Source organism: Equus przewalskii, chromosome 14 (assembly GCF_037783145.1).
Source record: "Equus przewalskii isolate Varuska chromosome 14, EquPr2, whole genome shotgun sequence".
NCBI classification, from domain to species: Eukaryota; Metazoa; Chordata; class Mammalia; order Perissodactyla; family Equidae; genus Equus; species Equus przewalskii.
This window is the reverse complement of record NC_091844.1, coordinates 37,631,940-37,654,785: the sequence shown is the minus strand read 5'-3', so window position 1 is coordinate 37,654,785 and position 22,846 is coordinate 37,631,940. Positions and strand designations below refer to the sequence as shown.

Genomic DNA, 22,846 nt, shown 5'->3' with positions numbered 1-22,846 from the left:
TTCTCAAGAATGTTAAATTATACAAAACTACTTAAAGAATACTATATATTTCAGGGCATAGCTAGTAATGAAAAACTACAAAAAAATAAATCATAATAAAATTTTGTTTTAAAGTTTCCTTTTTGAAATGGGCTACGTTAATATATATTTTTCATACTGTTGATAAACGCTTTTGAAAATTTTTATCTAAAAGGGAAACAAAAGAAGTTATACATATATCTTTAGCAAATTCTAACTAAACATTTGCTTTCCCTTCTTTTAAAATACTTGTTTTACACTATTCCAATCTGGGAAGCAATGGACACCTATAATCTAAAATTATTCTATTTTTTTTTTTGAGGAAGATTAGCCCCGAGCTAACGTCTGCCACCAATCCTCCTCTTTTTGCTGACAAAGACGGGCCGTGAGCTAACATCTGTGCCCATCTTCCTCTATTGTACGCGAGACGTCTGCCACAGCATGGCTTGACAAGCAGTGTGCATAGGTCCGCACCCAGGATCCAAACCAGCGAACCCTGAGCCACCAAAGCAGAATGCGTGAACTTAACCACTGTGCCACTGGGCTGGCCCCTAAAATAATTTTAATTAAAAAAGTATTACATTCTTACAATACAGAATTTTATTAATGGATATAAAAATACTTTTAAAATTTCTTAAGGAGTTTTTTTAGTAGACGGTTTACTTTGGAAAGTCTCAAATGTGAAAAGTTCAGGCTTTTTATTCATCACAAAGGATAATTAGTGTAATTTCCAAATTCTTCAATATCTAATCTTCCTTGACATTTAAAAAATCATCCACAAAGCTTTCTTAAGGAAACTATATGAAATGTTTGAAAGGCAAGCATATTTAGGGGATGACAAACAGAAAATCTACATTCCGACAATAGTTTTATTATCTTAATTATGATGTCACCATCATAAACACTTTAATTTACTTACTCACCAATTTCCTTGACTTACCAAGTTTAAAGAGAAGTACACCCAAAGGTCCTCTGTCAAACCTGAGGAAGAGGAGATCATAGATGTCCCCACTGTCAGGCTTCTGAGAAACAACCTGAGGAGCTATCCACTGCATTTGAACAAGACCACTGGAAACATCAAAGAATTTATTGAATTGCAGAGTCTCCCTGGGTGAGCGGTCTTCAGCCAAAAGCTGGATGTTAATAGGGGACAGAGCCATATCAAAAATTTGCAGCTCCCCTTGGTTGCTGCCAACTAGCAGAATGGAGCCAGTTGGGTGGCAGCATATTAATGAAGGCAAAAGTTCAGCCTGGGCTAAGAGAGTCACTCTACGGTGAGTTTCATAAAGAATTAGTGAAGAATCTTCACAGCCCAGAATCAGTTTGTCTTCAGTAACATTCCTGCAGCAGCTAATGGCCTTTGATCTTAGTGGTATTCTGGTGACTGATACACAATGGATTTTATTCCGAACATATTCATAGATGCAGCTGTCAGCCATGGGCTCTTTGTCTACACTGATGGAGCGCTCCACTGTCAACACCTGATAAGGCTGTTTGGTGCCAAAGCGAACATCCAGTGGATCCCATTCTGTGCGGACAGAACTCAGAACCTGTAAGAAATGTATCAAGTGTGTTCACATAGACCTTGGTTTTTCTTCAGTTGTCACACATAGGCCTGCATATTAATCCAGCATCCTGTTGTTGTTATCACCTTAAACATCAACAACATATAAGTATGTATGTGTATATGTATGTGTGGTGTATATAAATCTCACATAGAATACATATATAAATATATATAGCACAGCTGCAGAGATTAAACTATAAGATTTTAACTTTAACATTTTGTTTCACAAAGTCTGTAAATAAGACAAATTTGTCTCACAATTTATAAAAACTAATAAGGTGGGCTTTTAGTAAAATAATATGATTAGCAGACTATCTAAAAAGTCAGAAGTTTGATTTTTAACAGGATGAATAAAGTACTTTAAACAATTTAGCTAATCTCCTCCTCAATTCTGAAATTATGGATAAATTACTGACCAGAAATAAATTTCTAATTAGTAGGGCAGGATAGGCAAAGGAACAAACTTTAGAACTCTGTTAACGGTTTTGTAGAAATATTTTACTATCAGAAAGGATATGTAGGGTTGTTAAGTTGACAAATGACCAACAGAAAGAAAGAATAATATAACGCACCGGTTTTAAAATAAAACAATTAAGACCTAGTAAGTATATGACTTGTCAATACTGATGAAGTAAAATTTTAAAAGCATCTTTGGTATAAAAAGGAAAGGCTACAAGAAACATCTAGGCAGAAGAAAAAAGAAATAAAACAATAGGCCCTTCGTTTTATTCATATGTAAATGTCAGAGACCAAGAACCTGGAGAGTGGTATTAAAGAGGGTATTTTCTAACACTTTGTCAAAAACTTCAAAATCAGGTGTAGAACATTAAAAAACACATTTCCACACATATGATAATATTTCATAGAACTACACACACACACAAATTGCATGTAAAATCTGATGAAATCCAACTAAGGCCTATATCTGAGTTAAGAATTTCGTTCTGTGATCATTTTCTAGGATTTGACAATGTACTGTGGTAATGTAAGATGTTATCACTGGGGCAAACTGGGGGGAAAGTACAGGAAAGGAAATCATTTTTAGAAATTTTAGCAATTATTTTAGCAGTTTTTTGAAAGTCGAACTATTTCAAAATTAAAAGTTATTTTTTTTAAAAAAGCACATACAGCTATCAGAAAGGATCTGTAGGGTTGTTAAATTGACAAATGACCAACAGAAAGAAAGAATGATATAACACACACACATATTTACAGCTATGTTACATAGTGCTGGCTTGGAGAGGGGATGGGGGGTGATGTGAATTGTTTTAAAAATCCATCCTATACGTCACGATCAAACTAATCTCCTAAACTAAATGTTTTTCTCATACTCCCATGTTCAAACCCTTCATTGGCTACTTACTGACTAATGAATTAAATTTTTATTCTTCTGCCTGGAATGCAAAACCCTGTAGGACCCATATCCAACTCCTTCCCTCCCTCACACTCTCTTTCCTGCTTTTTTTCCTTTATTGTCTAATAAATATTTGAGTATGAGCTATAATTGCCAGGCATTGGTCTTGGGTCCTAGGGAGACAGCAGTAAGTGCTCACCCTCAGAGAACATACACTCTAATGGCTGAAGGTAAGGCAACAATTCACAAGCAAACATACACATAGGATATTAATGATCCTATTTATGTACTTCCTAAGTACTATGAAGAAAAGTAAAGCAAAGTAAGGGGAATGGGGAGTGGCAGGAGTGTGTAGGGGGCAATAGAGACATGAGGACACGCCTCTCTGATAAAGGTGATGGGAAGAAGTGAAGGGTGAGCCATGCAGCTGTCTGGGAGAAGAGAGCTCCAGGCAGAGGAAACAAACAGCCTGAGGTGGCGCTCTTGGCCTGGTCAAGGAACAGCAGAGACCAACAAGGCTAGAGGAGAGGGAGGAAGAAAGTAGTAGGAATTGGGGGAAGGGAACAGATTATGTAGTAGCTTGTAGTCCACTGTAGGGACTTTGGCTTTTTATCTAAATGAGATGAGAAGCCATAAGCAAAGGAGGAACATGATCTGACTTGCAAAATCTAGTGTTATATCCTGCAGTCTCCCTTCATTACTCTATTCTGAGTTCAAACTAAACCCTGTGGTGCCATTTTCCCAGCTCTATAACTTGTTACATTAATTAAACAAGGAGGCCATTAGACTGATAGAGCTCTAATGCTTTGGGAGCCTACATAAGCAAACCAAAATCTATGCCTGTAAATGCCTCAAATTTACAAAATCAAAACACTAAGGATAACCAATCACAAACAGCCAACCAGGCTTTAAGCTATAGCCAATCAAATAATTTTCTTTCTTTGTTTCTGCACTTTCTCTATATAAGTCTTTCCCCTGGCTCCTGTTGGCCTAGTGCTCCTAACCACTTCCAGTTTGGCACTGCCCAACTGGAATAGATTTTTGCTCAAACTCACTCTTAAAATTTTTAATATGCCTCACTTTATCTTTTAACAACTTCACTGATGTCCTTTGCCTGAAATCCACACTCTTCACCCAAATAGACTCAGTTTTTCCTACCAACCGTACTTACCCTTGAAGAACTAGACCAAATGCTATCCCAGTTTCTGGATTCCTTCCAGCTGAACGGCATCCTTCCTTCGATCTCATCTCCATACCCCCTTCCCAACCCCAACTTGGCCAATGACACTCTTGTGACATTTGACCTTTTATTTACTTTTGATATTTGGTCATATGTACTTATTTTCACTGTACACTTAAAAAAATAAACTGTCTCATCTATTTTACTGTTAGCTATCTAGTAGCTGTCTTCCCAGCTAAATGGCTGAAATTCATTTAAGGGAGGAAAATGTCTTGCATGGCATAATTAAAGATACCATAAGGGGCTGGCCCCATGGCTGAGTGGTTGTGTTGGCGCACTCCGCTTCTGCAGCCCAGGGTTTCGCCAGTTCGGATCCTGGGCACGGACATGGTACCGCTCATCAGGCCTTGCTGAGGCAGCGTCCCACATGTCACAGCGAGAAGGACCCACAACTAAAATATACAACTTTGTACTGGGGGGATTTGGGGGGGGGGAAGATACTATAAAAGTTTAAAGATTAAAAAACACTTAAGTGTGCATAAATTTCAGTAAAGAGTAACTCCACCAATAATAAGCAGCAGCAAGAAAATAAGGTCCTGGGCTAATCACTTTTCATACATTGTTTTATTTAACCTTTTCAATACTCTAAAGTTAGGTATTACAATCTACATTCTAGAGGTAAGGAAAATGAGGGTCAGAGAGATGGTATAAATTGCCCTTGGTCCAAAAGTTAATAAGTGATAGAGCTGCAGTTTGAATCCAGGTCTGTTTGACTCTAAAAAAACCAAGGTCTCTGCAAGATACACTGCCTCATACACACAAGTAATTAATAAGTTTACACGAATGTACAAGCTCTTCCTCTATGTGATCAGAGGAAGGAATGAGAAGAACCACAGGGCATTAGGAACCTTAAGTGTTGGGGAGTGATCCCACAGAGAGGAGAAGAGTGAAAAAAAGGTAAAGGGACTGAAGAGACAAATGATGCAAATGACAGTGGAGCCTGTTAATCTTGGGGTGAGAAAGAAAGAAGCCTGTGCCACTTTTGTCAAGTGAATAATATAGGCAACCCCGCTTTGAATGACTCAGGACATTTGGAAGGCAAGGTTCTTAACAAGCTGACTTCTTTTAAAGATGCTTCATTCTTGGATTGAATTGTGCTGTATTGAAAATAAATAGTATACTTTGTAAATGTAAATGTAAAAATATCCCTAAAAATGAACCAAATAAAAACTAAACTATTTCCTCACAATATAAATTATACAAACACAAAACATTATTGCTAGTTTTTGCATCTGTTTCTGCAGAAGAAGATAGAAAACAAAACTTTAAGTTTCTTCTATGATGTATGGAATCTTTTGAAAGTAATATTATGTTATGAACAGGGTTAAGTTTATATGACTCTTAAAATATAATGAGATGACATTAGCATCAAAATCCAAAATACTTATGCTTAAAAGTATTTGACATAGTTAGGTTCAGAATTCCAACTTGGACCTGACTATACAACAGCCACAAGCAACACTGCACAGCAGCAGCACATACCAGGGTCTGACTCCTTATTCTGGCGATAGAGAGCTCTGGGATCTTGGGCAAGTTAATCTTTTGGAACTGTACTTTTCTTATCTGTAAAATGAGGATTTATTCACCTGTGTTGCAGGATTGCCATATGAATTACAAATACTGTATCTAATATGCAGGGGACAGAGGAGCCCTCAATAAATAGTGGCTATTATTGTGGTTCCTGAAGAGAAAGTACTGGATTCTTTGGCATGGATAGCAGATTAAAAAGAATGAGAGAGATGATCCTAAATAAAATCAAAACTTGTTTATTTAGAATTCATGGCTAACACTTAAATAGTTGCAAACTATAAATGTGGAAGACAATTTTAAACATAGAAACGATGTGGCTTGGAAGTTAACATTAAACTGATTTCATTTATTTATGATATTTGGCACTGTGCTTGGCATATGGTAATGGTTCAATAAACACTATTGGCTGAATACATTTTAAATATAACATACAAAGTTCATATTCAATTTCATGATTTTAAATTTATTTAAATTCATAATTATGTGATTTTTAAAGATAACCAATATTATTAGAATAAGAAAAACATTTAAGTCTATGCATATTATTTTATCTCAATGTAGACCAACCCTGAACAACACATACCATTGTTTTGAATGTTTTAAAATTTTATATAAATGTTCTTATACTGGATCATACTGTAATTCCTTTTTGTTCAACTTATTCTTTTGGGATTTAATCATATAGCTCTAGCTCCTTCATTTCAACTTCTGTACAGCATTTTACCCTCTGAATACACCACAAAATATGTTTTCATTCTCCTGTTAGTGGACTTTTAAATTGTTCTAATTTTTTTGCTATTACAAACAATGCTGCTACAAACATGACAGTATGTGTCTCCTGGTGCATGAGTGCCAGTTTTTCATAGTGGAGGGGACTCACAACTTCAATCACATTAGCTGTTTCTAATCTGCTCTCCATAGTGATTTACTAATTTTTACTACTGTCCCATAAGCAGTAAATGAGAGTTTCCTCTTGTTTCGCATCTTTACTCATCTAAATATATCAACTAAAAACAAAATAGTAATAATTGCATTCAAATGGATACACCTCTTATTTTTAAAAGCTTTCAATGAAATGACATTTGTATACAAAATAAATATATAAATGTGTTATAAGCTTAGAAAAATGGACGTATCTACTAGAAAGTATAAACACTCCCTTATCCATATTTTTTGGTATGTGAAAGTTACCAACTTATATGTTTATATTAATAAAATCCTCCAAGCCACAGAAATATTCATTATAACAGTCAATACAATATATAAAAAAGTTATTTCATGAAAGAAAAGACAAATAGATCAATGGAACAGAATAGAGAGCCCAGAAATAGACCCAGACCCCAGATCAGCTGACTTTATCTGACAAAGGAGTAAAGGTGATTCAGCAGAGAAAGGATAGTCTTTTCAACAAATAGTGCTGGAACAACTGGACATCCACGTGCAAATACACGAATATAAACGCAGGCCTTAAACCTTTCACAGAAAGTTCATTCAAACTAAAAGTGTTATCATGACCATGAATATGGCATCCCTGATTCTGACATAGTGGCACTGGTAGCACTGTAGTTTTTGAATCTCTCTAAATCCCCACATGAAAGAGACAGTTCAACTAAACAGCAAAATCAAACACTCATGGATTAGATGAGGATTAAAAGAGAGAGAACACTGTATGTAATGAATATATGCTCCAATAACGTGTGTAAACTGCAACTGTTTAAAAATGGAAGGAGGAGAAATGAAAAAAACTTAGGGAAAACGTTTTTGAATGTTCTCAGTAATTTATATTAGTGGTGGTAGTACTGGTATGATTATTCTGAGACTGTTAGGTGTGTACTTTAACATAAAGTAAACAAGTAATTATGGGATATTATAATTCATCCCCTGTGTCCCTGCAAACTAGGATTTTTGGTATGGAAGAGAGGAGATACAGATGTAACAATAATAAAAAAAAAAAAAGAGGTTAAATTAAAAATCCTGTAATACTGAACTGGAGTTAGAAGTATCAATATGAACTCACTCTGAGTACTTATATGCATAAAATCACTAGCTCTCTCTACTAAAGAAATCTAGAAACAACAACCAACCCAGTAACAACATCACAATATCCCTAGCTCTCAAACTTGAGCTTAGGGGCTGGCCCAGTGGCGCAGCGGTTAAGTGCACACGTTCTGCTTCTCCATGGCCCAGGGTTCGCTGGTTGGGATCCCGGGTGCGGACATGGCACTGCTTGGCACGCCATGCTGTGGGTAGGCGTCCCACATATAAAGTAGAGGAAGATGGGGACGGATGTTAGCTCAGGGCCAGGCTTCCTCAGCAAAAAGAGGAGGATTGGCAGTATTTAGCTCAGGGCTAATCTTCCTCAAAAAACAAAAAAAACAAAAACAAAAACTTGGGGTTAAAATACCATTTTCCATTAAAAGAAACCAGAGCTTATTGAAAAAACGGCAAATTCCAGGTCTGGGGCAGGAAATGTACAAGAGGAGCATGGAACATACTGTCATACCAGATAGGAGGGAAGTTACCCAAGACTATTGTGGTCATGACAAAAAGAGGAGTGAACTTGGAGACACTCCCACTGGCCAAAGGTAAGACAATCTGAGCTTCCAAAAGAACAACAATTATAATTTATGAAAGCCAAATCAAATATGTTTAAATCCATGAATTAATAATACTATTTTAAAAACAAAAACTAATTAGTTACCTTCAGGGAGTGATAGAGAATCAATTCGCTATCTTGAAAACTGGTACATTTATCCTGATTATACTATATGAATTCACCCACTGTGAAAACAAATAGGAGATGAATGGATACTTTTTATAAAAGTATCTCAATTAATAAATGAAAAAATAATAACATAATTGGAATATCACCATTTTGCAACCCTAATGAATAAGTGATCTAGGCATTGAGCATCAATAGCTGCTAACATCAAAAAAGAGAGACAGCCAAAAGAGAGAGAGAGAGAGCCTGACATTATGTGCCTTAAAATAAAAGAACACACCATCCCATAGTCTTACCAACACTACTAACTTGCAGAATTTTCAAAAGACAAAGAAACATGTTCAAACACACCATGGTTATACAAACAACAAAATCCAGACAGTGGGGCACTGCAGTTTCAACAGATAAATTTTAAGGAAAAGGAGGAGATGGAGGGGGAACTTGTAGAGTAAAAGACATTTAAGAGACACATTACAGTGTTTTAAATGGATTTAATTTTGGGGAATGCACATTAAGGTGAAAAAAAACTAGATGGGTATACAAGATAGTGATTAAAAGTCATGATAGGAGGTTACTTTTGGGGACCAGGAAGGGGTTGAGATTGTGGTGGTATTTCTGGATACTTGGCAAAGTTCTATTTCTTGACCTCAGTGTGGTTCCAGGGGTGTTTCCTTTGTAATAGCTCATTAAACTGTACATTTATTTTGTGTAGTTTTCTTTATGTGTATTTTATAATGAGGAGATTTTTTTTAAAAACCATCATCCCTAAAATAGAAAATCTTTGTTATTTGGTTGAAAGTTAACACAGCCCATACATTTCTCTGGAAGAGGTATTTCTGACTTATTTTGGCTTTTCAGCTGAATGCATTCATAATGCTCTCTGAATGCTTCTTTTATCAAACTATACTGTATTAAAAGTTGGTCACATTTTAATTTCCTATCAGTTGCTATTCCTCTAAATCACTGCATATACAGTTTTAATTTTTATGGGGAAAACAGTTATCTTTGTGAGGTTATATTTCCCTAGCCCTGACAACAGTGTTTAAGGTTTAATAGCTCTGCTTCTGTGTTTTTGATTAATTTGGTAAACAAATTCAGGTGACCTTCTCTGAGTAATTTTATCTTGAAATTACCACCATATTCAGAAAGCATTATCAAATCCATACACCACATTATATATGACAATCCACACATACACCATTAAAAACTATTTTTAAATGAATATACTGATAAAAATTTTCTTTTTCTGCATACTATCTATTGTATATTTTTCAAAAGAACTGTTTTTCCAAATTACATAACTCTGCACTAAGCTTCTAATTAAGATGTGTACTGTTGTTTAGAGCTCTGCAGTGTGAAATTAGACCAGCAGTTTTCTAATATCCATAAAATAAATAAAAAAAAGTTCCTTCTCTGAAAGACAGATAATTCAGTCACAGAGAGCTTATTTCTATGTTTCCTTTGTTTTCCTTTTTTTTAGCTGCTTGGTAAGCCAATTTTCTACTTAGACTCTACTGTTACAACTCTCATTTGGTTCAGTATGTGGGCTTTATCCTTTCCATGGTCTGTTATGCAAAAAAGATGGCTTTAAAATTTTCTTTTAGTTTGCTGTAAAGCAGTGGTTCTCAACTTGGATGCACATGAGAATCACCTAGGGAACCTGTAAAAGAATACTGATGCCTCCTCCCTCTCTGGAGATCCTGATGTAACTGGTCTGGGTGGGCCCCTTTGTAAAAGCTCTGCAGGTGATTGTAATGTGTTGCCAAGGCTGGGAACCACTACTCCAGGATCTTGCCACTGTCCAAATAAAAGCTTATTATCTTTTCTGATTGAACTTGGATGGGAAATGCTTTTAAAAAATTCTATAGTTTAATAGATGCAAAGATTAAATTTCTTCTCTATGAGGCTGCTACTTTTTTAGTTTGAATTTTAGGGTTTAAGAGTATATTGTATCTTTTATTCTGATGATTAGTTCAAGAAGTCCATTGGTCACTAGTGAAAAAAAACTTAAAGACATAGGTATGAATATCACTTTTATAGACTAGTGGTTTTAGTTCATGATATTGTAAAAAATGTACTATGATTCATAGTTAAAGATTACGTCTTCACACACAAAAAAAGAAGCAATTATTTCCCTAGATATTTCTTCCAAAAGACATTCACCTTTTTTTTGTTGTTGTTGTTGTTTTTTGTTTTTTTTGAGGAAGATTAGCCCTCAGCTAACTACTGCCAGTCCTCCTCTTTTTGCTGAGGAAGCCTGGCTCTGAGCTAACATCCATGCCCATCTTCCTCTAGTTTATACGCGGGAGGCCTACCACAGCATGGCTGCCAAGCAGTGCCATGTCCGCACCCGAGATCTGAACCAGTGAAACCCGGGCTGCCGAGAAGCGGAACGTGCGAACTTAACCGCTGCGCCACCGGGCCGGCCCCAAGACATTCACCTTTTGCATATAGAAGTTCACATAAGGTTCTGAAAAAGAAATCTTTACAAATTTTTCCTACAGTAAAATTTTGATAGAATGACTGAAAGGGCCAAATCCAAGACAAAAACTACTTGCTTAAAAAATGAATTATATATTTTAATATATTAGGATCAAAAAAGGGAACATTAACTATGCAGTCAGTGATGAATAATTAAAAATCATGTGCAAATGTCACATACAACTTTATGAAAATCTATTCAAATACTTACATAAAATGGATAATTTTCTAGAAATACGAATTATGGAAAACGATTCAAGGAAAAAATAGAATTCCTGAAAAACAAACAACCCTTAAAAAATGGAATCAGCTATAAAAAATCTACCTTCCTTGAAAGACATCATACTCAGGTAGCTTTATGGGTAGTTTCACCAAACATTCAAGTATCAGATAATTCCTTTTGGTACTGTTTCAGAGAGGAGAAAAGGAAAAAGCTAACCAAATCACTCCATAAGCCTAGTACAACCTTGATGTGAAAGTGAGAAAAGATAGTAAAAGGAAGTAAAATTGTGTAACAATCTCATATTTGAGCAAATTCTGAAGCCTCATTAATGCTCTCCCCTTACTATCTCTCTAAGTAGAATCAAGCATTCCCCATTGGCTCCTACTATACCTTACACATATCTATCTACCGCACCATTTAACACTTAGTGCACCTACATGTTTTCATATTTGTCTCTCACTAGTAGACACTAAGATCCCTGCAGGCAGGGATATTGCTGTAGTCATATCCCCAGGAATGAAATACAGTACTCACTCCATGGTCATACTCAATAGTTGTTGAATGATGTGGAAAGAGAGAGGGAAGGGCCTTTCAGGTAGAAATACCAGTAATGTGTATAGGCAGGGGGTGAGAAACAATGAGGCAGTGAATAAACCATGTGGCTAGAGCATAGGTTTGTATAAGGAAATAACATTGGGGAGGTAGGCGAGGGCCAGTTAGGGTGGACTTTTCAGTGCCAAGGCTAAGTTTACTTTCAGTATCTACTGAAGGTATTTGAGCAGGCAATGGCTAAATCAGATCTGTGCTTCAGAATCCAGATGAGTACTTTTTTTTTTTTTTTTGCAGGGAAGGATTTGCCCTGAGCTAACATCTGTGGCCAATCTTCCTCTTTTTTTTTTCTCCTTTTTTCCTCCCCAAAGTCCCAGTGCGTGGTTGTCTATCAAAGTTATAAGTGCTTCTAGTTCTTCTACATGAGCCACAGCCACATCATGGCAACTGACAGATGGGTGGTGTGGTCCTGTGACCAGAAAGTAAACCCAAGCCATCAAAGCAGTGACAGCACCAAACTTTAACCACTACGCCATCAGGGCTGGCTCTAGATGAGCACTTTTAGAGCTGTCAGGGACCTGGAGGTGACCTACATGGTCTAAGTCCACCATTTTAAAAATTAGAAAACTAAAGTCAGAGAGGGTAGGTGATCTACCCAAGGCCAAGAATTAGCTAAAAGCAGGAAGAAGCTTAGATTTTAGTTAGTACATGGTCCAATCAACAGGCAAACCGGGTTTATCCAACTCCAGAGTCCATGATCTAGATGACACCGGGAGATGAGGTATGTAGACCATATGTATATCCTTTTAGAACAGTCATAATTTCATGTAATACACTCATTTCAAATAAAGGTAATTTATGTAATGTATAACTAAAGGTTGATTTAATTATTTTTACTTTTATTATAAAATAGAACATTTAATAGAATTATAATTAGCTTTATTAAATTAAGTCATTTTGAAGAAGTATTTCAATCAATTAGCTTCTGGATCCAAGATCAATAAAATGGTGGGCATGAACAGGAAGTGAATAGGAACAAAGCATTTCCTTAGCTTCACAAAATCCACACCTAAAGCATTACAAGTGGTTTTAGTTACTGCAACAGAATTGGAAAAGTTCCAGAAAAAGGTTAGTTAATTAACTGATTAATTAAAAAGAACTCTTCAGTCTTAAAAAAACAGCCTGAAAGTTTATAAAGCCAGAAGAGGTAGATAGGGATGGAGAAAACTTGGACGACTTATGTCACAGAATACTAATTCTGAGAAATACTTTAAAATCTAAAAGACAATAGATTTAGAGAAAATATAGGAACATACTATTTACCCAGCCAAAAACTAAAAAACTGAGGGGTGGGGGTGCTTTTTCTTTTTAAGTTATAAAGAAGAAAAACAGAATTTCATACTCAAAGTACTGGTACAAGCTGAAAATACCCATAGGTTCACAATAATGAATAGAAACACTGTTAGGAATAGTGTGAGATATTGTCCTCACCTCCTAGATTAACCCTCTTGGTGCTCCTGTCTGAGGTAGGATACAAGACTGAGAAATCCATTGCTCTGTAGCCTTTCTTACAAATTCTTGCCCCAGCCATGATTTAGTACCACAGGGTCTTGAACAAAATAATCACTTGACTAACGTGTTCATTAATTGACTAACTGAAGTTTAAAGAAGGTGATTGATAACACAGCTTTGAAAGGCATGAAATCATGAGCAAATAGTAATGATAGTACTAATAATGATAATAGCAAGAATCACAACAGTGATCAGTGATTGAGAGCTTACTGTATGTAGGTATTGCTCTAAATGCATGTATTAACTCATTTATCTTCATTAACTTTATTTTTCAAATAATGAAACCACAGCACATAGAGGTTAGTAACCTGCTCAAGGACAAAGAGCTAGGCAGTGGCAGAGCTAGAATCTGAACCCAGGAGCCTGTGCTCTTAATCACTGTGCTATTCAGGCCAGCCCTGGAATTGTCTGCATCCTCTAAATGTGATACTTTTAAGGATCCCATTTCATACATAATTTCTTTTTCTGAATATTTGGAAAAATAAATTATAGTTTTCAAAAAGTATTTGCATTTATTTCAGAATAGAAAAACTAATAATCCTATTTCATTTGTTCTTCAATAAAATGTATATATTTTCTTTAGATTTACCTCCAGTCTTCCTTGAGCATAACCCAGGAGCAGGAGATTGGCTCTGTTCTTCTCAGAAGAAATGGGGGCCCAAGGCCAAGCATCATCACTGACCAGTGGCCACCAGCAAACAACTATATCCTGAACACAATTGATAGCTAGACGACGCTCTGTTGTCCTGTTTACTGGGCCAGGTATTTCATAATAGGAAATCTAATGGTTAAAAAGAAAAAAGCATACAAGAATCACTTTTTTAAAATGCAAAATCCTCACAGTATTACAAAAATGAAAGCATCTGTAAATGTAGATAAATGCAAGTAAATATGCATGTTAAACATGTGCTTAAGGAGGTGTCAGAATTTACCAAACTCTTTTGACACATACATAAAAAAGACATATGTTCAAAATTCTCCCCATTTTTAGCAGAGGAAAGGAAAAGGAGTAATGTGAGTTAGGGAGGAATTGGTTGCAGCAATCCCAATCAATACCAAAATGTACAGTCATGGTTGCTTGACAGCATCGACCTACACATAGGATTTAAGACCAGCTGTATTAAATGACAAGTTCAGTACTGCTGACCAAGAGTGTCTGACTACTGTTTAAGACATAACATGCTAACAATGACTGACAACAATAAAAGGAAAAACAACTTGAGGCAAATATTGCTTTAAAGAATACATAAGACATACACACATATATTCTGCCTAAAAGGATAAGCCACAGCATCATTCGTAAAAGTTTATGCAGCTTCTGAGAATTATGCTTCTCTTTCTTAGGAAGGATTTATAGAATTTATTATTCAAACTATGTTATTTTGGAACATGGTTATTTGAAAACATAAGCACGGCACCATCTGGGTGATACATGCCAAGGAAATATAGATTGCACCATATTTCTGCTTAAGGAATTAATGGAAGGTTGATAGCTTGGAAGAAAAAAAAAACTATCTTGCCATTGCTGGTCAGCAATAATCGAACCACTTTCTGGGGATTAAGCGCATGGCTAAGCCTACTGGACCAGACACTAGCAAAGGGCAGGGGGTCTTCTTATCAGAGAAATGCTTCTGGAGCCAGTCTCACTACATGACAGATTGCTTTCATATTCCTGTCTGCAAGGCAACAAAGGATGGCAGTAATGCGATAATGCCAGAGTGCAATGGGTGTTAAGAACCCGTTGCATTTATGTATTGTATTTAGTAAATAATCAGGCTCATCCAAATTGTGATCTCACCACTCAACCAAGGCCATTAAAATCAAGGTTAATGCTTTAATAATCCTTTGCTATTTTTTTTAATATGGTCAAAAGGAACTCTTTTCTATTTGCATGGCCATAATATTATTGACCTCTTCATCCTCTGAATGCACATCAAAAGGAACTGAAATCAAAATAATTACCAGTGTTGTTCTCTCATGGTAAACATTTAACTCCTTGTATTGTCCCTTCACTGTTAAATAAATGGAATTGGATTTTTAAAATGTAGACAGGAAAACTTGTTAAAGGTCAGTAGTTTCAGGATATTTACCCTGCAATTTTCTTTACCAAAATTATTTCAATCTGAAAGAATTAAATTATGGTACAACTATAAAGAAAAGCAGAATTATAATGCTCTATACTGTTTCCTTGTTTTAAAATCTAAATGGGCAATGACAGACAACACAGAGGTACTTTATGCTCTGAAGTGTAAATTCTTATATTTAAGCTCTCAGTATCATTATTTTAACTAGCTATCTTCTTATTTGGGAGAAATACCACAAGGGAATTGCTAAATCCTTAAAAATACACATACAGTATTTTGATGTCCTAGGTGTCATGTAAAGATGTTACTTACAAATTTCTAGATGAGGAAATAGAGTTAAAACAAGAGACTGGTACTTTCAGTCCTCATGTAATGTAAATCCTGTATGTTATCTGAAATTTCAGGTTTCCTACAAGTTTTAATGGCATCAGTATTCTATCATGATGGTCAAGAGGGCAAGTAAAATGAACAAGTTCCTTAAAATATCCTTCCAATGGACAAATGGCACTTTTTACTAAGTATTAAATATCTATATTTTAAATATTGAACCGGAAAATGAAAACCATGGGCTTTCCAAAGGGAAGTAGGTTACTTTTCTTACATATAGAAATGATGTGTAGTGCCCATGTTCTTAATTTCCCAAATCCAAAGGCAGGAAGAATAAACAATTAATCCCCTTACTTAAGGTATAAGGGCCCACATACTAGGTCTATTTTCTAGATCTTTTCATAAGAAAAGATATCCTGACAGTTTTTCTCTCTCTCTCGTTAATGGGTAATACTATCCTTCAACTGAGAAGACTTTACCAAGTTGTCCATCAAACCTAAGATGGAGAAACTAGTTCCACAAAAATTTTAAAATAGCATTAAAGACATTTACTTTAAATAGTTTGAGTTAACGTATATTGGTGCATTTTAAAGACCAGTACTAGTAAATAAACAATATTTCAAGTAAATCTACAGTTAGCCATTCTGGAAAATAACATCCCATTAAGAGTGTTAATATCAATTTTTTAACTAACCAAATAAAATACGAGTACCACTAATTTCCAGTTAAAGAAAATTAATATTATGCAGAGTATTATAGAAGCTCCACAAAGCTGGCAAACAAAACCAAATTGTCATTTATTACCACAATGAAAAACTTATTTATTTTATCTCATATTAAAAATCTTTTTTAAAAGAATAGATGTTTCTACTAGATAAAATTAAATCTCCCCCCATACCACTACCACCTCAATCCCAATAAGAAATAATCCCCAAGGGTAAAAGGTTAGGTTAAATACTACTTTTTCAAAAAAACACCAAGTTTCAAGCCACAAAGCTGCCTTCTAAAAATCATTGCCCTTGTTACAGATACTCTAGGTATGGCATAAATGTGCATCTTTTTTAAGGAAGCTGTATATCAGCTCTGTTCCCAGTGAACAGTGAACTGTCTCAAATCCACGTCGCAGAAGCTGGATCAATCTTGCAAACACAAATCACTGCTGAAAAGAGGCCTTGAACTGAAACAGCCTGGAAAATGTATTAGATACTCATTCTAGCAGAGAGTATGCCTTTCAAGCAGTTAAAATGTAATGTGGCAAAACTTAAATTAAACACATCATTTAAAATAAAAATCTTGCCTTAACAGATGTAAAGTCCCTGATACAAGGAAACAAATTACCTAGAGTTAGTGAAGGGAGAGATACTACTACAAGAAGGAGATTTCTTCTTGCATCTTCTCCAGTTATAGTTGGGAGTAGTGGGGGGTGTCTTCCCACTCCTTGTTTATTACACTTTTCTATTAACCTTTCAAAATGCCTTCTTCTTTCTTTCTTTTCTTGTGAAATGGAAGCCAGAGTAGCTATCCTAGCCTAGAAAGATGATATGGGGTCTTAGGGAAAAATGACAATGGTGTATATACTACCACTAGCAAGAAAACCATTTTCAAACGTGTATTTGCTTCTATTCTCTGTCTTTGACTTCCATAAGTACTATATAAATTGCTCCAAACATGCCATTGTTAGACCTCCTAGTGAAAGTAAAAAAGAAAACTTAGTATGGTCACTGTTTCTAGTGAAGTAAGCTTAATCCTGCAATAACTCTGGTTTTTCTGAAATCCAGAATGTTCAAGAATAATGAGCATAATATCAACTCATGTGATACTCTGGTATATCTTAATAATTAATAATATGACTATATAAATTGAAATCTCTACCTTATAATCCAAGGCTGAGAGTTTTTCCAGTCTTTTATTTACATCAGGAGAACCCATCTTCTTGGTAAACTGAATAAAACATAGTTTGTTTTGTGCAAAAAATGATAAGATGATAAAGCTGTCTGTGAGAAGAGCTAAGAAAAAGAAAAAAATTGATAATACTATCAAATACTAAGTTAGAATAAAATAATAATGAATATATTTTTTCCACTGAAATATTACAAAAAGGTATTTTCAGAAGATGAATATTAACTGAAAAACTAAAGTCTCCTAAATAGCATTATGATGTTTTACAAGGATATTAAAGATATTGAGAATAAACAATAATCATCAATCTAATCATGCATGGTTTTGGTATTTCTCCTTTTTTCCTGAGACCATTTCAATATACACTGATGTTTGGGGACAACCACCAAAAGAGATGTATTTGGAACCAGGGCTAGAAAAGCATAAAATAAAGACTATTTCACACCTGAATGTAAAGATGAAAACAGTTATTTTTATGTGTGCTTAGCCTTTAATCCTGTGTTTATATGATATAAACCATCTGAGAAGAAATTGGATTTTTCCAATGTTCTCCATCAATCTTTTTTTTAATTATTTTTAAATTTTTCATCAATGAACCTTCTTTTTGAGGGTGTACAAGTAGAATGAAATAAAGCATATTATGCCCAAAATGTACATTATACAAATTAATATTTAATAATACAGATTAGCAAAAATATTTCTATACTTTATTTCTAAAGGACACAAGTAGGTAGATAATTCATGGGTTACATCAAGGGCCATTATTAATGTTATACAAATTATTGATAAAAACACATAATAAAAGTTTGAAAAATGTTTTATAGTGTTCCTAGCATAAAGAAATTATTGAATGTTTTCTTTATTTTTCTTTACTTCCACACCCCTGGCTGTGCAAGCAGTGGCCAACAGTAGACCTACACAATTACAGGAGAATCTGGAGAACTGCCAAGACATCACATTGTTATCATGGTCTCATGAGAGTGTATTATTCGGGGTATAAATAAAAGAAACAAGTGAAAAAAGATATCTCAGAGAAATGAATAGTGTTGGAAGTCTCCTTTTAATTCTTATAGAGGAGCATCAATATGACAAAATCATCACAGCCACTATTTTATTTGCAGTGTCAACAAAGGGGTCAATTATTAGACATATTAAAATGGAACCTCTTCCATAAGGAAGCTTCCTGAGCACTATGTTCCTATAAGAAAAAGGAAATAACACACTTTAATCCTACCCCCAGCTTCTTATTATCACTAATGTTATTAATTATAGCCACCCTACAGCGAGCTTTTCTCTAAGATTATGAAATTGTGTCTGATTTATTCAGGGGTAGCTAGTGAGAGCACACAGCAGAAGGAAAGTTTCTATATTCTCACCTCTGTCCCTTCCAGTAGACCACACTTTGCTTTGATTATTCAATTTAAGATACTGACAATTTTGAATCTCTAATGATAATGTAACCTGACTCTTAGACCCTTTTACCTCGAATAAAAGAATATAATCTTCAGGAGTCAGCACAGTATAGTGGAAAGAAAATGGGCTTTGCAGCTACAACCTGGGTTCAAATCTCAGCTCAGTCATTTCCAAGCTGTTCCTTGTTATCTCATTTGTGGGCACATTCCTTAGGATCTCAGCTTCAATTTCCTTATGTATAAAATTGAAATAACTATACCTTATAAAGTTTTTTTTTATTATTGAAGTAGAGTTGACATACAATATTATGTTAGTTTCAGGTGTGTAACATAGTGATTTGACACCTATATACATTACGAATTGATTACCATGATAAGTCTAGTAACCACCTGTCACCATACAAAGTTATTACAATATTATTGACTAAATTCCCTATGAGGTATATTAAATCCCCATGACTTATTCATTTTATAACTGGAAGTTTATACCTCTTAGTCTCCTTCATCTATTTCATTGAATCCCCCCACCCTATAAGGTTTTTTCCTTTGTTTTTTTAAAGATTTTATTTTTCCTTTTTCTCCCAAAGCCCCCGGTACATAGTTGTGTATTTTCAGTTGTGGGTCCTTCTAGTTGTGGCATGTGGGATGCCGCCTTAGCATGGCTTGACGAGCAGTGCCAAGTCTGCACCCAGGATTCAAACCGGTGAAACCCTGGGCTACTGAAGCAGAGCGCATGAACCCAACCACTCGGCTACCGGGCCAGCCCCTAAGGTTATTTTTTGAATTAAATGAAATAGGTAGGTTGGCACAGCATAGAGCCTTTTAGAGCTCATAAATGTCAGTATCCTACCTTTTCAATAATTGGCTTAAAATCTTTTTTATGTGCTTTGTAGCAACTACATACTGATTGTGGTATCACTTAATAGGATCCAGATTTATCTAGTATACTTGGCATTGGTTTTTGATATTTAGAAATATTGCCCAAACTCTCTCAAAAGTTAGTATTCATAGACTTTGGTAACAAAGAATCTTCTTAAGAGCCAAAGCAGATTTTTTTACTGGTGGCTGTGTTGACACTTTTGGGTTATTTATGGAAAATTCATTTGAAAATGAAAAATACGTGAAATAACAGGGGACTAATTTTGAAAGAACACACACAAAAAAACCCCTATTTTGAAAATGTTCATTTTTTTTTTAAGGAAAGAGTCAAAAATACTCAGAATATGAGCTTAACACCTGACAAAAACTTTGATGTTAAATATTAGTTAAAACTTGTATTGGTCCCAAGGGTTGTAACTATGCTATTACAAGCAATTACTTGTGTTTGCAAGTCCCCAGTGGTAATAATTAGTCTACCTGTTGACACACTATTTTTCCTGCCCCACTGTTAATGCAGCCACTTGGTTTGCACATGGGGGTAATTACCATCACTGATGGTGTCTGAGATGAGCTTCCCCACCAGGCTTCTGTCAATCACCACTTTCTCCAGCTGCGGCCCAGAAAGGCTTAGGGACACCAGCACACCTGAACCAAACAGAAGCTAAACAAGGTTAAGGGGAAGAGGGGGAGGAAGATATATTGAGAATTAGAATCTTTTAAAAATCTCTCTCCAAATATATAACTTATAAGATATTTACACATGCATTTATACCATGAAATTACAAAGAATTTTTCTTCCTCAAAAAACAACCACTGACATTCTGAGTAAAAAGATACAACACAATAAGTGCATTGATTAAATCTATGTGCAAAAACCGAATTTAGCCCATGTTTATTAGAAATCTAATCTTCTAATACTTAGAAAGTACCCATGCAGAAACAACTGCTTTTTGCATTGCATTCAGAAATGTAATGTGTTCTATTAAAATATTTTGAAAGATTACTATTTATATCAGAAATTAAAAGGAGATTTGTTGAGGTGTGAATAGTCTTTGCTACACACTAATATAGAAAAGATGCCACCATGACAATACAAACAGTGAATGTTACGATTTATTTGAAATTTAAACTCCACTTCTACAAATAAAGATCTTGTCAGTCTAAAATATTAAAATACATATAAATCAAGGCAATTAAAATGTTAAATTTTTTAAAAAATCATAAATAACACATACTAGAAAAATTCCTCAAGAAGAGATAAAGAAATACAGTAAAGCACCAGAACTTTATCAATATTAGTGTTCACTCAGCTACCCAACAAAAGATGATTGGATGTCACCATTATGATTTTATACTGCTCCTTTCCATTCGTGGCAGCATAATTCATTCATCTCCAAATGTTTAAAACTTCCGAAAGGACTATGCATATGCGTATGCTTGTTATCTATGAGATTATGAAATATCAACATTGGAAGAAATTGTTTCACCTTCAAGGCAACAGACTCAAAGCAGATGAATCATGGAATAGCATATGGTATAACAAGAAAAAAACCAATTGTCAGTAAACTAATCATGAACATGCTAGCCAAACCCAAAGACAACTATGATTTTAAACAAAACAGGGGAATTCCCCACCTACCTAGGCATCATGTCCCAGCTAGAGAAAATGATTCTGTGTCAAGACATATTTGGACGTGTGTGAAAGATTAGCAGCATGAGGGACCAGGATAACATAAAGAAAGGCCACTGCTCCCTCACTGCCTAAAAGATTCCAGGCACATGAATGAGAAAAGAAACTGAAGGGTTCCACGTGACTCAATAGACTGTCCATTTCATGTCAATGGCCCTAAAATGGGTGAAGGGCTGGGGTGGGGGGGGGGGCAGGGGAGGGAGACAATCATCTTTGTTGGTTTTGGAGACTGATAAGAGAAAGCACATTTGTTTCAAGGATTTCAAAATATTTCCCAAATTAATCTCTACTGAATTACATTCAACTTTGCAATATACCTTGATGGCAAACGCTGATATTTCCCTTTTGGGGAGTTCCTCATAACAACATAGCATGTGGTCTTTACTCCCTAAATTCTCTCTTTTCAAGCAGGCAATTTTAGTGTCATCTTTCATATCTAGTTCTCTCCCTTGTAATAGTCTTTTTCTCCTTTTCCCATTTATTCAAAACATCTCTAGAATCTGTCCTTTTCTATTTATTTTTAATCTACTAAAACTTTACACTGATATTCTTTTCTCTCTCTCTTTTTTTTTTGCTGAGGAAGATTAGCCCTGAGCTAACATCTGTGTCAATCTTTCTCCGCTTTATATGTGGGTTGCTGCCACAGCATGGCTGAGGAGTGGTGTGGGTCCATGCCTGGGATATGAATCCATGAACCCAGGCCGCTGAAGTGGAGCACACCAAACTTAACTGCTAGGCCACCGGGCCAGCCCCTACACCTATATTCTTAAGCACCTCTTGTTATCCACTGAACATTAGCTCCTTATAGATACTGACTAGGCCACTTTTATCTTTGTATCTTCAGTGCCTAGAACAATTCCAGGTAGATAGTCAGTGCTAACTAAATGTTTGGAGAAATAATCATAACTAATTGATCACAGGATCAGATAATTCATGGTTAAAAGGAAACCTGGTCTAATCTTCCACTTCCACATGACATGGAAGTTCCTTCTGCAGCATCCCTTCAAGCATCCCTCAAGCATCCAGCCCATGCTTGAATACTGCCAGTGACCAGAGCTGATTCCCTTACAGAAAAGCTATTCCGCCATTGGACAGTTCTAATCAATTTAAAGATCATTCAGTCCTTTTTTTTTCATTCAATGAAAACTGAATGTTGATTACATGCCAAGCACCAAACTAAATTTAGTGGCTCAAAAGTGAATCAAATATAATCCTTAAAATAGGTTAAACATAGGTTAATAGAGAGAGGTAGACATACAAGCAGATAAGTATAATAAAGTACTGGTCCTATTATGTACT

The 22,846-nt window shown here is 35.4% G+C and overlaps 1 protein-coding gene across 7 annotated transcripts in view; it reads right to left on the bottom strand.

The window, feature by feature from the left end:
* The window catches only part of WDPCP (WD repeat containing planar cell polarity effector), a 385,152-nt gene that overhangs the window by 243,215 nt on the left and 119,091 nt on the right, over nt 1-22,846 (bottom strand). For all 7 annotated transcript variants that reach the window (XR_011526047.1, XR_011526048.1, XM_070572535.1 and 4 more), the window contains 4 exons: nt 20,404-20,518; nt 17,540-17,673; nt 13,846-14,037; nt 959-1,568 (listed from right to left, as the gene is read on the bottom strand). Coding sequence is in view for 5 of the 7 variants with exons in the window: in XM_070572535.1 (XP_070428636.1) it covers nt 959-1,568; nt 13,846-14,037; nt 17,540-17,673; nt 20,404-20,518 (1,051 nt within the window). In the remaining 2 variants the exon portion in view is untranslated. The remainder of the gene's footprint in view (nt 1-958; nt 1,569-13,845; nt 14,038-17,539; nt 17,674-20,403; nt 20,519-22,846) is intronic.